The sequence below is a fragment of the Mixophyes fleayi genome, chromosome 4 (genome assembly GCF_038048845.1).
Source record: "Mixophyes fleayi isolate aMixFle1 chromosome 4, aMixFle1.hap1, whole genome shotgun sequence".
NCBI lineage: Eukaryota > Metazoa > Chordata > Amphibia > Anura > Limnodynastidae > Mixophyes > Mixophyes fleayi.
This window is the reverse complement of record NC_134405.1, coordinates 327,708,100-327,723,551: the sequence shown is the minus strand read 5'-3', so window position 1 is coordinate 327,723,551 and position 15,452 is coordinate 327,708,100. Positions and strand designations below refer to the sequence as shown.

At 39.3% G+C, this 15,452-nt stretch overlaps 1 protein-coding gene across 8 annotated transcripts in view; it reads right to left on the bottom strand.

The window, feature by feature from the left end:
* Positions 1-15,452, bottom strand: part of BICD1 (BICD cargo adaptor 1) — a 209,332-nt gene that overhangs the window by 34,549 nt on the left and 159,331 nt on the right. For 7 of the 8 annotated variants that reach the window (XM_075210315.1, XM_075210316.1, XM_075210318.1 and 4 more), the window contains exons 6-7: positions 7,465-7,616; positions 3,507-3,714 (exon numbers count right to left, since the gene is read on the bottom strand). In XM_075210315.1, the coding sequence (XP_075066416.1) occupies positions 3,507-3,714; positions 7,465-7,616 (360 nt within the window). Of the gene's footprint in view, positions 1-3,506; positions 3,718-7,458; positions 7,617-15,452 lie in introns of those variants that run through there. The other variant, XM_075210319.1, reaches the window with a different exon arrangement.

The following is a 15,452-nucleotide window of genomic DNA, read 5'->3' as shown; positions in this document are numbered from 1 at the left end:
ATATTGATAAGTTTCTGCATTTGTCACACTGATACTAATATTTTTCAGTCATGGAAAAAAATATATATAGGCATATATTTATAATTTATTAAGATTTCACCATATTCTATATTAAAGCGCATTAAAACTTCAGCAATGCGGGTTATGTTTGTATTTCAAAACTTTATAAAATCTTCTGCAATGTTACTTCCGGACAGCTGGTGAATTTAACCTCTGCTCACTAGGGGGCGCTGTGATAGATGGCAGTGAATCTGGATTAACAAACTGTAGCCTTCACTGGCTCAAAATCCTCCGTATTTCTAAATATCCAAAGGTACTTCGTTAACACACAATTCAGTTGGCTACAACAATGTTTCAAATCTGGGTATTGTGGTTATATGTGTGGTGTATGTAGATAACAGTAGCAGTGTCTCTTTAATGACACATTGTAGATGATTATGGTTATGTCTGGCAGAACACTATGTGAACACATCCTAGTTAGCACATAAATCATTATCACCAGACAGCGCACACATCCTGCTATGATGAAGTTTGACTAACAGCCGGAGAATATCTGGTGCATGCCTAGAAGACTGAGAGGGAATACACATCAGGACAGATATACTACTGTAGACTTGGAAAAATAAATAAACCCTAGAAAAAAACTAAAAAAAGAACAACTGACTTTGCCCCTTCAAGGACAATTGATACATTGCTCCAGCAACAAATCCAAGGCCCCCACTACACACAGCACCAAGACTCTATGGTAAGTTTCACCACAAGTAAGTTCTACCATTGGTCTCCCCACAGACCAGCTAAGAACAACACACCACAATGGGACCCAAGTCAGCGAAACCTGATCACCACCCACCACAGAGCCAAACCGTGCTGGCAACCCGAGACCAGCATACAGGGGGAACAGAACACCCATTTATCCAGAGCATCGCAGAACCGCGCCTAATCTGACTATCATCCACATCTCACCCAACCAGGTACTTAAGGCACCTACCTCGGGAAAGCAAGATTATACTCTAACCCCGTGGATCCCAAACTTTCTCACTTCGAGGCACCCCTAGGGTCTCAATATTTTTTTCAATGCACCCCTAAGCCAAAATAATTACCAAGTAGTCCCCCGCCTTGCTTACCACGGATCCTGCCCGCGGCACCCCTATGAGACCAGGGAGCCGTGGCCCACCGTTTGGGAATCACTGCTCTAACCCATTCTTACTTTATAGGATACACACACACCTCCGACTGCACCACATCAACAACTTTTCAATGGTAAAACAGTCCTTGTTTTGTAAATTTAGCCTCATATTTGCACGATGCATGTTCCAGGAGATGATTGTTATTGTCGACTCTCAGGATCTATTTTTCCACGGTGACGGCTCCCAAGCTGTATGCTGGATTTCATCATTTAACCGACGCTATGTATCGATTATATTCTAAGTAAACCTTGTCTAAACATTAACGGCAACTAAATATATATTATGTACTAAAATAAACTTTGTAACTAACTGATGCATTTATTGATTCATTGGAACTTTAATTGTAACATTGTTTGGTCCTGAACGGATCAATATTAAAGCCCAGGTGCACTTGTTAGTGCGATTTAACTGGAAAGAACCCAATTCCCCTGTGTTATAAGCTAAGCCCTTATTTTAGGTGACAAATTGCTGGCGCAGAGAGATAGCAGTTACAAAGTGTCAATACAGAAAATTAAATGATATCCAGAGTTGATCACCGAGTTAGCAGGAAATAGCCAATTTGATATAATTAAAAAATAAAATAAAACTCGTAGTCAAACAAAGAATAAATAAATAAACCCCCAAGGGGTAAATGTATCAATCTGCGGGTTCTTCAACACCCGCGTGTTCAGCATCTTCCGCGATTAAATTTCAAGCGGCGCTGCATTGTAAAGGGAAGTTAACCCTTTACAATGCAGCGCCGCTTGAAATTTAATCTGCGGAAGAGGCTGAACACGCGGGTGTTGAAGAACCCGCATATTGATACATTTACCCCCAAGTGTATAAATTTAACAATCTGCCCCAGAAAGAAGAATTGCACTCTCATGGGATCGATTTTAAGCAATGTCTTCTAATTACCAGAGATTTTGTTATGAGTAACCTAACCGAAAATATGTTGTAGCTTTTTGCACTAAATGCCCAATGTGTTACGTTAAACAATAAGAATGTTATACAAAACTCAGCTTGACAATATCTATCTTTCCACCGTTTTTTTAAAATATTCCAGACCTGCTCTACTAAGCAACAGCTGGACCTTGCCTAAGGGCTCGTACATACTGGGGTTTGGATAAACTTGAGAATCACTGGTTGGTGCACATGGCATGAATGGCGATAAGAAAGTGGATCACTGATCCCTACACTAAACATGCTATCAGTACACATTTTTTCTAAAGCTCGATGGACCAAAAATATAACACACTGGGGTATATTTAGTAAACTGCGGGTTTGAAAAAGTGGAGATGTTGCCTATAGCAACCAATCGGTTTCTAGCTGTCATTTTGTAGAATGTACTAAATAAATTATAACTGGAATCTGGTTGCTATAGGCAACATCTCAACTTTTCCAAACCCGCAGCTTGATAAAATTAGCCCTTAGTGTATTTTGTGTCCAAATGCCAGGACCGCAAACAGAGCAGGCTGCTTTAAAGGGCTCTTTGAAAATGTTCCTTATTTTGATAAATAAATCCCTACTTTAATTTTAAGATTTTTTTAAATTTTTTTATTTAAGAGCTCCAAAATGTTAAAGCATTACATACTACACAAGTACCGCTCTTACATGAGCCGCCTACGCTGTGTTCATCACGGTAGACGTCAGCTGACACACATTTAATATATGGACTTCATGCTTAATTTGTGTTCATATAAATATGATAGGAGAACTTTCCAATGTTTCTTTTATACCAATGTATATTCAGCCTCTTATCTTCTTAGGTTCATTTGAAGGCTAAAGGTGAGTATGTATTTTACTGTAAACAACTTCTCAAAATGACCATCGTTACTGGAGATTTGACAATGGAAGGAATGTGTTTTTATTCAGTAGTTCAGAGATGCTCCATCAGGCCATTTGCAGTTAAAATTTCAACAACAGCCTAACAAGCAATTAAACAATCCTGATGTGTAGACAATGGTCTGTGCATCTCTAAACACCCCCAAGTCTGTCGTCTGAAAATATACACATGTTCCCATCATAATCTGCATCTGTCATGGATTAAACAGACACTGTACTTATGAATATACATAAAACACATAAACATCCATATGGTCTGATGGCTGTACACAACACGTCACATCATAAAGGAGATTACAAGACTGAAAGGTAGAAGAGGACAATGTTTCTTCTTCAGCTAGTGTTACTGATCTCTGGTGCCGGTCCAGTATGACGGCTAGATGCGTACCCCTCTGTGTCGGTGACACCGGCACCCAACGCGTTTGACTGCGGGGACAACTGGCTATGCATTTGAATGTACAGAAGTGTTGCGCTTGCGGATGGCTGTGCACTTACTTTGGGGCTCCCGATCTTGGCTTTTCCAATTTTGCCTTTGGTGCGCCAGGACTGCTCGTGGTCGAACTCCAAGTCCTCCAGCCTCTGCGTCAGCGCCAGTTTCTGCTGGATCGCCATCCGCAACAGGGAGTTCAGCGTCTTCTTCTCGTCCTCCGCGGCCGCCAGCTGCCTCTGCATCTCGTCCAGCTGGGTCACGTACTCATCGCACCTGCTCAGGCAAAAGACGGAAAGTAGAAAAAGAAATGGTGACATTTTCATGGCATCGCTATGTGGGAGAAGACGCAACTACCGGGATGTCCCAGAAGAAAATTAGTAGTAGACTGAAGACTCTCTAACCATACATAAATCTTTCCCATATGGAGCTATAAAATAATATATTTACATACAACTATATACTGAACGATTTTCTATACATTCACTATATATAGTATATATACACGCATGTATATATGATACCTGCTACAAACAGAATTTAAACAGACCATTTAAAGCACCGCCATTGTTATTACTGTCTTTCCAGGTAAGATCTACTCCTATATTTTGCATAAAGAAGACCCCCTCTCCACCCATATGCACACCTCTCCTTCTGTACTGCAGATAGGGGTTCTTTATTTTTTTATCAGATATTTCTTTGGAGGGAAAGAGGATAGGAGGGTGGGTGAGAGGAGAAAAGCAGAAGGGACCACCAAGGACCACACATGGTCATGTGCTCTGTGTAAATAAACTCTCAGAAAAGTCTTATCAAAAGATAAAACATAAAAGCATCCAAGAGAACAATTACGAAGCACACCAGGGGGTAAATGTATCAAGCTGCCAGTTTGCGGCGGGTTTGAAAACTGGAGATGTTGCCTATAGCAACCAATCAGATTCTAGTTATCATTTATTTAGTGCATTCTACAAAAAATTACAGCTAGAATCTGATTGGTTGCTATAGGCAACATCTCCACTTTTCAAACCCGCTGGAAACTCTCAGCTTGATACATTTATCCCCAGATGTTCATAGTAAAACACCTTGGTTTCTTCGTCTATTGCCTCATTTTTCTTCACAATGACTTGTGCAATATCATCTTCTAGCTAACATAGGCATTGTTTCAAGGAGTTGTGTCTAATTATTTGCACTGGACCTTACATCCAACTTCGTTGGCACTTTGTGTTAACTTGTCCTCATTAGTCTTTTTTTGTGTATTTACATATTGTCCTCCATAAGTCTGTTACTTTGCAACTGTATGCCAGCGGGCAATATTTGAATTGGGTGCCACAGACAATTTCAGGTGGAACAACAAAAGTTCCATATACGGAAATGGCACAGTTAACAATTCCCACTTTTAAGACGTGTCATTTAGCCTAAAGAAGACAACTATCCACCCATGTGGGAAGTGAAATCTAAATTGCTCTTATTTTTGGCCAGCCTTGCACCCAGAAACAGCGGGTTATTTTTTTACATTTTGCTTATAGAGAAAAATATATACAAAACAAAAACCCCAATAACTTGCAGATCATCTCATTATCAATTAAGGGATACAAATGTAAAATAAATAATTGGAGTTCTCCTTTAAAAGACAATTGTTTTTTTTAAAAAATATAAAATGGAACTTCAGGAAGTCAGTGTGATTACTAGTGGCACTGGGACTTTCATTGCGTAGGCTGCTGAATCGGCGGTATGGTTCCGTGGAAGGATGTGTTGTATAATGTTCTTACCCCATGAAAGTTCCGAGGACAATGATAGTGCAGTTAAAAAGGTGTTTGTTTATGAAGGCAGAAGCTCCATTGCTGGGCCTTGCCCTGGCTACGTCTTATATGACCAATCGTTTTACAACAAGTATTAATCAGTTAATTAATTTGACCAGTAACACAGATACAAAGGGGAGATTCAATTTGGCGCAAGGTGACTCGGAAACATCCACGGAAATTGCTGCCAACCATAATTGCAGCCAATGTGCACAGCCGGACATTGCAGTGATGGTAAAAATTGGGCAGACAGTGGGCTGAGGGGTTCTTATCTGCTGTCAGATTCTATGTTTCTATGATTTTATGCCCACGCGCCACATCGCTGGCGATTGAATCTGCCCTTAAGTGACACAATTTCTGATGACAGTAACTTCCTTTATCTTCTCATAACTGAACTGTTGACTTTTGGTGGTTTTGTTTGTTGTTCCGCTTAATAATTTAGCAGTAACCTTGTACCTCATGATCTTACTGGAAAACTTCACTATTAATCATATGTTATAGCAGGAAGCGAAAGTTTTATCCAGATTAGAAGAAATATTTATTTTTAAGTTTTAACCCTTGCAGAGTTCTACAACAGGTGATTGCAACATGGTGCAATCGCAGCACGGTGGCTCAGTGGTTAGCACTTCTGCCTCACAGCGCTGGGGTCACGAGTTCAATTCCCGACCATGGCCTTATCTGTGTGGAGTTTGTATGTTCGCCCCGTGTTTGCGTGGGTTTCCTCCGGGTGCTCCGGTTTCCTCCCACACTCCAAAAACATACTGGTAGGTTAACTGGCTGCTATTAAAATTGACCCTAGTCTGTGTGTCTGTGTGTGTGTATGTTAGTGAGAGCAGTCAAAAATCCCAGATCCAGCTGTCTCCGTTGTTGAAGATGGATGGGGTGTGGCTAAACGCTGCATTGTGGCCACGCCCCCTGCTGCAATTGGCCTGAAAGTTTTTCTTATGCTAATACTGAAATCATAGGCAAAAAGAGGGGGGTTTCCTAGTGCCTGTAAACCCCCCTACCTTCAGGGGTACTGTATGCTTGAGGTGGTTGGACCCTGCCCCACGATCAGCCACTTTGCAGCTTGTGTGCAGATCGTTTCTGTCTGCACTGATCACATCCATCTCTCCCCAACAAGTACTGAAAGCAGCAAGAACAGGTAGGAGTGAGCAGGACAGTCTGTCTACTGTTCTGACACACTCAGACAGGACTTTGTCCTGGTTGTAGAGACAGTTGGGAGGTATGTCCTGCTTCACACGGCTCTGCTCGAAAAGGGAGAGCTGTGTGCCCCTAACAGTAGTGCACGCAGCATTGACCGTATATATGGGGGGATAGGAAGAGTTGGAGAGCAGCCAAGCACCGTCTAATATTATAGCCACGCCCCCATACATGCTGGCCACACCCACTGGCAGCGTGGTGTGGAAACCCACCTCTACAAATCCTGCGTTTGCCCCTGGAAATAAAGCAGGACGTTCCATTCTTGGAACTGGAAATGGAATCCGCTAGTAGAGATCGAGCTTTGTTATGTAACAAATACCTCTGGACTATGAGAATGGGGACTTGCTCCTTTAAGAGTCAATGGGGGGTATTCAATTGTTGCTTTTAACGCGCTAAAACAAAAAAAACCGAGCGCTCGAAAAATATTACAGTTTATACGGTAATATGCGCGTAAATACCGTTAATACGGTAGTTTACTCGCTGAATTTCATCTCGCAGCTCAGGGAGCTGCGAGATGAAATTTAGCGAGTAATTGCCGTATTAACGCTAATATTTTTAGAGCGCTCGTTTGAGAGCGTTAACAGCAACAATAGAGAACCCCAATATCTTATGTTTTAGAATATCCTGAAAAATGTTATTAATTATGCAACTTGTGATCCCTAAATATCAAGTGGGTAACATGGAGTCCTAAGCTTTTGGATTGACGTAGTTAGAGATGTGTACGCTCATGTTGAAATATGACTGTTTTGTTTGTTGTTATTATCAATCTTTATTTTGAAGTAAATCTTCATTACTGGAGACTTCTTTTCTGGACATTCAGTTATTTCAGCCTTATTGGGTGAAACGGCACCTCTGGAAGTGGCACCAATGTGACACGAACAATGTCCTGGGAGATAGCACCAACTCATAATAATTATTGTACTTTATATATACAACATATTGCCTAAATTCCACCATAATTGCAAAATTTCGGAATCACCCACAGAATGGCATGCTCTTAAATTAGGGGCTAAGTTAGCACTGTTACCTGGTGGCAAACATGGCTCTTAGTGATGAGAAGGTGGCAGCGTCCTCTTTCAGCGCCTTCAGCTCATTCCGCAGTTTCGTCATTGTTTCGGTCACCATGGTCTTCTCATTTTCATACTTATTTTTTAGGTTTGCCAGAGCCACTTCTGCAGTCTGAAAAACACATTGAAAACAAGTTGGATGTTTGAGATGATTATGGAGACCACAATCTCTCTGCATCAGTATTTAGGGTGATTACATTATTATGCTGTGCTGCTGTAGGAACCTGCTCCTTCCATTATATAACTTGGTGCTTGCCTCCATTCCCCTGCACACATCATGAAACTGCCCTGTCATGTTTAGCACAGTTCTACTCCTTACCACTTCAAAACTGGGGGTGAAGAATTAACCCAAAAAGGTGCTTTCATCCTAGTAAAACTGGTGTTTATCATCTAGGCCTGAAGGTGCTTAGTTTACATCTTGAAAATCCTCCCCCCCCCCAAAAAAATCATAGAAAAAATACAAATCAATGCAACCTATATGTAATGTGTGATCTAGATAATGATTTTAGGATGACATTAATTATACAATCATCACTCCATTGTGTGGACTAAATCAATATCAAAAATTGCATTCTCATAAATATTATTTCCATCCAGAAATTGGCCACATTCAATGTATGAAGGAAAAGGATAATTTAACATCCATTTGTTTTTCGCATAACTCTTTTTGCAGTATAAAACAACTTCGTTCATTCATTCCATCGTTTGTGTGATAATTTGGCAACCGTGTTGCTTACATTCCATAAAGAATTTAATTCTTGCAAAAAGAATGTTATAGAATGAAAACGCAATCGTTTTATCCAGCCAGTAAAGTTGTTATGAAGTTGTTTATTTCACCCCCATATTGGTTTAGCAAACCCTCTTAGGGCGTGTGGTTATTTAGTCTATATTTGTCTAGAAGTTTTCCACACATATATAGCTGTATTAATTACACAAGGCTCCACTTCTAATTATCATTGGTTATATTATGATAAGAAATAAGCAGACAATATCTGCTAAATGAAAAGTCCTTGTGGATAATATGCTTAGCGCTAATTATCTGAACCCTTCTAGGAAATTCTCAAACAGCCTTGTTCAGTTTTCGCAAAATATATTCTTCTATTTCAAGTCTTAGGGGTAGATTTATACAACCTAAAAAAAACCTAAAAAACGAAAGTGGAGGTATTGCCCATAGCAACCAGTCAATGTTGCTACCTTCAAACTACTTGGAAAATTGCACCATAATTACAACCGCAGGCTTGTCAGGAAAACTGATCTTGTGATTCCTCAACAGTTTTTGCACATCAACAAGTTCTTCAGAAGTACTATAAAAATGTGTAACCTGGTATGCATTAAACAGAGCAGATTCTATACAGAAGAGATGGTGTTGTGTATATTCTGTTCTCCGATCGATCCTAATGCATGCATGCAGGAAGATTTCCTTTGATTGTGTTGTGTATAAGCTCGGCATCAATCGACGGATAGCACACGTTGGATTTGACAGTTGCTATGGGCAACACCACTTAAAGAGACCGTATTAACACATGTTTTATTACCCATTATGATACTATAATAATGCACTGACTAACTGGTACTATATTAATCATAAGCAGTAAATATTGTGTCAAAAAGGTTGTCTGCTTCATAAAAAATCTTTGTTACTCTTAGTTCACCCTTTCTTGCGCTACTACACAATTGCCTGTTGGAGATCATACTAAGGGGGTTTAAGATTAAGCAACTCAGCAATTACACTTTTCTCTCTTCATTTCATTATTACGTATATGCACAAGTTACTTTTCACGTACACCAGGTAAAAAATGCTAGTGATGAACGGCTGGACTTTGAGATGCGACTGACTGTCAGCATGCACATCAATGCGCCATATAGCCCATGTGTGTGTGTGTGTGCAGATACTTCCCGTGATGGAACATGGCACGATGAGAGCAGGCAGAAATTGGTTGGCACGGAACGTGTGACATTCAACCTGGGCTGTCTGCCAGTATTGTTCTATGTGTTACCAAACAGTGGTGAGTACCAAGGGATTTGCATTTACTTAGGAACTCAAGGTTATAAATAAAATATACTCTAAAAAGTAGCAGTCACACTGATGTCGCTTAAATATTTAAACTGAAAACATGAGTCCGTGGAATAAAGGGGATAAAAAGTGTTAACAGTGATCAAAGTGGTAATTTATAATGTAATGGGAATGTAAGCGAATGGAATTTGATCAATTTGCAATGAAGGCAGTAGGAGAAGTGGCGGTATGGCGTACCACCGTCTACACCTGCACTTTGACCATTGAGTGTTTTTATAAATTTTCATTTACGCCTTAATTTAATAATAAAATAATATTGCCCCATTCATTTAATTATACATTAATTTTGCCCCAACAGTTAAACAGAAATAAATTCTGCTCCGGTAATCAATAAATAATGCTTGCCCCATAATTCACAAGTTAATGGTGTCTCATCTAATATTATAAATAGCAAGATATCTGAAACAACGTGCTGTTGGAGCAATCACGCCTATCTGAACCACCTAATTTTTTCTGGCAATCTTTTTGGCAAATTTACAAAACAGCAGCCTGATACATCTCATGTTTTATATTCTTACAATGACTAAATGTCGGGACAGCGAGTTTTTCCAGCGATTGTCTACCAGTTCGTCCCTTTCATACATCCGTGTTTTTCAAAACAATCGTCAAAAACTGGCGATTTCCCAAACTGCATCTTGTCACACTCCCACCTCCCTAATATAGAGGATTGGGTTAGTCCTAACACTAAAGAGTAAATTTATCAAACTGCAGGTTTGAAAAAGTGGAAATGTTGCCTATAGCAACCGATCAGATTCTAGTTACAATTTATTTAGCACATTCTACAAAATGACAGCTAGAACCTGATTGACTGCTATAGGCAACATCACAACTTTTTCAAACCTGCAGCTTGATAAATTTACCCCTAACTCATAGACATTCCAGATCACTGGTCTTCTTCCATGGAAATAGCCAAGCAAAGCGAACTCGTTATCGACCAGTAGATGGCAATAGAAGACAGCTTTTAACAGTTAACAAGATTCATCAGGTCACAGGGGAAAGCATCAAATTATTACATAAAAGATTTAATATAAAAAGTTTACTTTTTCGACGTGTTAAATAAGATTGCATTCATATAGATCTTTAGACCTTGAACAATGAGACTTCCTTTAAAAATGTTATTTTAAATTTACAGGTAGTGCTTCCCTTTTGGGAGCGTCCGATTATAGTCACATCCTCTGAAGAAAATTCTCAAAAAACGCTGTGATACAGTTAATGATACTTTACTGTTCAAACATTAGTTTGTGAATTATATTTCAACTGAGTTATTTATTAACTATATCACCCACAATTATTATATTAACTGATATGAGATCTCATTGTTCATCCATATACAAGATCATCATCATCATCAGCTATTTATATAGCGCCACTAATTCCGCAGCGCTGTACAGAGAACTCACTCACATCAGTCCCTGTCCCATTGGAGCTTTCAGTCTAAATCAGAGCCGTAACTTAAAATGTTAGCATCTGGGGCAAGATACAGAAATGCCACCTCCTTAGCCCTCAATTTTAACCAAATGAACCTGAAATATTCATAAACTGTGCACCCCGGGTCATCACCCCATATCTAAATTCCCTAACATATACAGACCAAGGGACAGTAAGGTCAAATTAACAGCAGCCTACAGGGGCGCACGCAGGATTTTTAGGAGGGGGGGGTTTCCCCCCACCCAAAAAAAAAATCTGCGAGAGAGCTGCACTGTCCTATAGAGCAGCCACGGCGCTGTCAAAGAAGTGTCCACGGCGGTGCTGTGTTGTATACAGCACCGCCACTATGTGGGGCACTTCGTTAGTGGCGCCCCTGGCCTATTAACCAACTAGTATGTTTTTGGAGTGTGGGAGGAAACTCATGTAAACAGTTGTGAGTACCAAGGGATGTGTATTTACACAGATAAGGCCATGGTCGGGAATTGAACTCATGACCCCAGTGCTGTGAGGCAGAAGTGCTAACCACTGAGCCACCACGCTGCCCATTAGCAGATCATTATCTATATTATCTTGCTTATACAAAATACATTTTAGCTTATTTTTTTATTTTTGTTTCCTCATAGAAGCTTCCCATGAACTGCAAAGTGCACACATCCTTCGCTTGGAAAAACAATGTAACCCAGAAATTAATTTCACACAGTTGTACATTAACTGAGTCCTATATGTCTCATTTGATGAAGACTTATTTTAATCCTTCTTTAACAGTGCTTTTAAATCTGAGTTGTTAAATATGTGAGCCTGGAATAGTGCCAAATCAGCTCAATACATTATATCACACTTATCTGTGTACCAGTCTCCACATATGGTAATGGAAAATGCATCTGAAATGATTAAGAAAATGTTTGCATTAGATTGATTAAATCAATATATATTTCATACTTGCCAACTCTCCCGGAATGTCCGGGAGACTCTGGCATTTTGCGAGAGTCTCACGGACTCCCGGTAGAGTGTGGCAATCTCCCGGAGCTGCCCACTTCACTTGGAAGTGCCCAACTTCCTAGTGAAGTGGGCAGAATTAGGTCCCAAACGGCGCGATTCCCGGTGAATCGCGGTGTTTGGCACTGCCCCCCGCTATCAAATGACGTTTGCGTTATTACGTCATGGGGGCGGGTCCAAAATGATGAGCATTTTGGAGCCCCGCCCCCATCACGCCCACCTCTCCCGGAAACCAATTTTCTAAAGTTGGTAAGTATGATATATTTTTAGAATGAGTAGCACTCATTTACTAACAATGCAATTAGGTGCAAAATGTGCATTGCACCACATTGGTCAATCAGCAATTATCTTTTATCTGTTTAGTGTGGAATAGAAAACTGCTAACGCAAGACAACAACCTTCTGACCAACATTGCAACACACACAGCCCACTCAGTACTTTTACCTTTGCAGTCTGGCTGGTCCATTGTGCAATATGATGTAGCACATGCCCTTGTGGTTCTAACTCCCATTGTCCTATAGATTGTAAGCTTTCGAGCAGGGTTCTCTTACCTCTCTGTCTGTATGTATTACCCAGTATTGTCTTATTAATGTTTGTTCCCAATTGTAAAGCGCTACGGAATTTGCTGGCGCTATATAAATAAATGTTGATGATGATAGAAAACTGGGTGTTTAGGAACAGATTATTCATATGGTTATTATGTATTATGTTTGAAATAACTTTTTACATGTAATTGGGTGAGGACCATTTTATGTAGTGCTGAGACAGGCTTTCTGAGACCTTTATTTTCTTGTTTAGTCTGATCTTGTGATCACTGTACTAAGACAATGACAACATGCTCATAACATTATTACAATCATCTTGAAATCATACATGGTCCCTCTAACTTTTAAACTTGCATTGCTATAATGTATTACATTACTTACTTGTATCAATCTGAAAGTATGAATAAACTAATGACAAGGACACCTAGTCAGGTGGCACAGTGGTTAGTATTGCTACCTCAAAGAGCTAGGTTCTATTACAACCAGGACACTATGTGGAGATTGTATGTTCTACCCCTGTCTGTGTGGTTCCTCCCACAGAACATAAACCCTACTGGTAGGTTCTTGTTAACGAGTATGTGCTTGTGTGTATTATGTTATAAGGAGGGACTGAATGATTAAACAGTCCCTTTAAAGCACTGTGTAATATTTTGGCATTATATACATAAAGGTTAATAAATACATAATAACTTGGCGCACTAAGGCTATTTGCAGGTCAAATGCACATATGCTACCTTTAAAGAAACTGTAAACTTTTGCAAATAATTTATATATATCATTTTTTATTTTTTGGGGGCATTTTTTTTAAAGATTTCCTGGCATATGACAACATCATGCATCTGGAAAGAAAAAAATGGTCTAATGTTATAATTTGCAAGCACGCAAAGTGATATCCATGTATTTCTGCTACATTATTATATTTTTTATTATATTTAGGTTATATGTCCATAATGCTGTTGGAGTGTAACAACAGCTGCAGGCTAAGTATTACTTGAGTGACTATACTGGAGGGACAGTAGGTGGCGCTGTGTCTTTTAGTGCACCCCACTATCCAGGAACCATGTAATCATTGGCCCTCTGTCATTCAGAGCCCGGGGCAAACACCTTTTTTTCCATTTATTGAAAAAGCTCTAGGCTAAAATTGCCATTATTAATGACATACAGGATACAATATATAGCATATGGCAACAGGGGATGAAAAACATTACAATGTATATATCCAAAATACTTAGCAATATTTTTCCGTCTACTGAAATCACATTTTGAAAACGTATAGATGATTTTGTTGAATAAATATTACCATAATTTCATGTTAGTGTTAATGGTCACAAGATATAATGAGAAAAATATTATAACGGATTCCACTGAAGCACTACTAGCAAATATTACTACAGAAATATTTTGTATGATTAATTATTAATTTTGTTATGACATCAGATTTGTAATAAAATATTTAAGATCATAATTTCCACCACAGTAAATAATTTAAGTTACACTGACACACTCTCACCCAGCACTAGCACTCATTTCTAATGGTAACTTGCTATAAAAACATTCTTTGTGGTACAAATACTTAACATGTAACGTTTGTGTGACTGCATTGTAAGCCAAAGGCCTAACTATCATAATAGCAGGAATTGTAGTTTCTACGGGGCCCGAAGAAAAAGGGGGCCCGCTTTCCCTGTCAAAACCCTATTTATATATGTAAATTTTTCACCAATGCATGATATATGGGGGCTCTTACAAAATGTTCCCCACAAATGTCTAGTTATGTCACTTTTGAGAGCTATGCCAATGTAGTCACATGCTCACTGCACCCTAACACCCTACAATGTTTGTGGTGAGCAGAATAAACTCAAGGGAGCATACGAGTATACGTATTTACTAAACTGGAGGTTTGAAAAAGTGGAGATGTTGCCTATAGCAACCAATCAGATTCTAGTTATCATTTATTTAGTACGTTCTACAAAATGACAGCTAGAATCTGATTGGTTGCTATAGGCAACATCTCCACTTTGACAAACCTGCAGTTTAGTAAATATACCCCAAGTTCTTGACGTGCAAAGCTGTGTGCAGTTAAGACTAGTTATAGCTGGAAAGATGAGGAGGTAATGCAAATGGATTTTTCCAGTAGTACATATATAACAAAATACCTATCTGGAAGACCTATTTGGGCTGATAACACCTGGCTGATGATGGCTAAGCAATATTTAAATTTTATTTTATAAGCGATTACTAGCTCAAAAAGAAGCTGGAAAGTCAAGAGTAGCAGACTCAGATGACTAGGTTTTATTCAGTTTACTTTTACCATTTACTAATATAAAGGCTATATGTAAGGATGTAATGCATACTTGCCGACTTTCCAGAAATTTCCGGGAGACTCCAGAATGCTGGGTATGTCCGACAGGCCTCAATATAGCGCGACTCATGGCGAATCGCGCCATTTTGGCCACGCCCCCCTCCACAAAATGCTGCCCTCTAACGGGATCTCCCGGAGGGAGACAACACAAATTAGGCAAGTATGATGTAATGTAACCAGTTTAAAACTAGTTTGTTAATTAGTAATATAAATATGGGTTGCTTATCTTAAGAAATGTGTTGTTTTAATGTAGCATTGACAATGAGATATATCTTACTTACAATCTATGAAATAATTGATTGAATCAGGTGTTTTGAGAAAAAATTTTAAGAAAAATGGTGGATTGAACTAGAAAAATGGGGGTGAAGGTCATGCATATGATAATTATGCATTAAATCGGTAGTAATAGTTTTCACATGTCCTATACACTGCTGAGAAACGCTTTCTTTAACATGTTTTTTCTTATCTAGTCTGGTCATGTGGTCACTCTGGTCATGTGACTACATGTCTATGACACTACTGCAGCCATCTTGAAGTTCTTATATG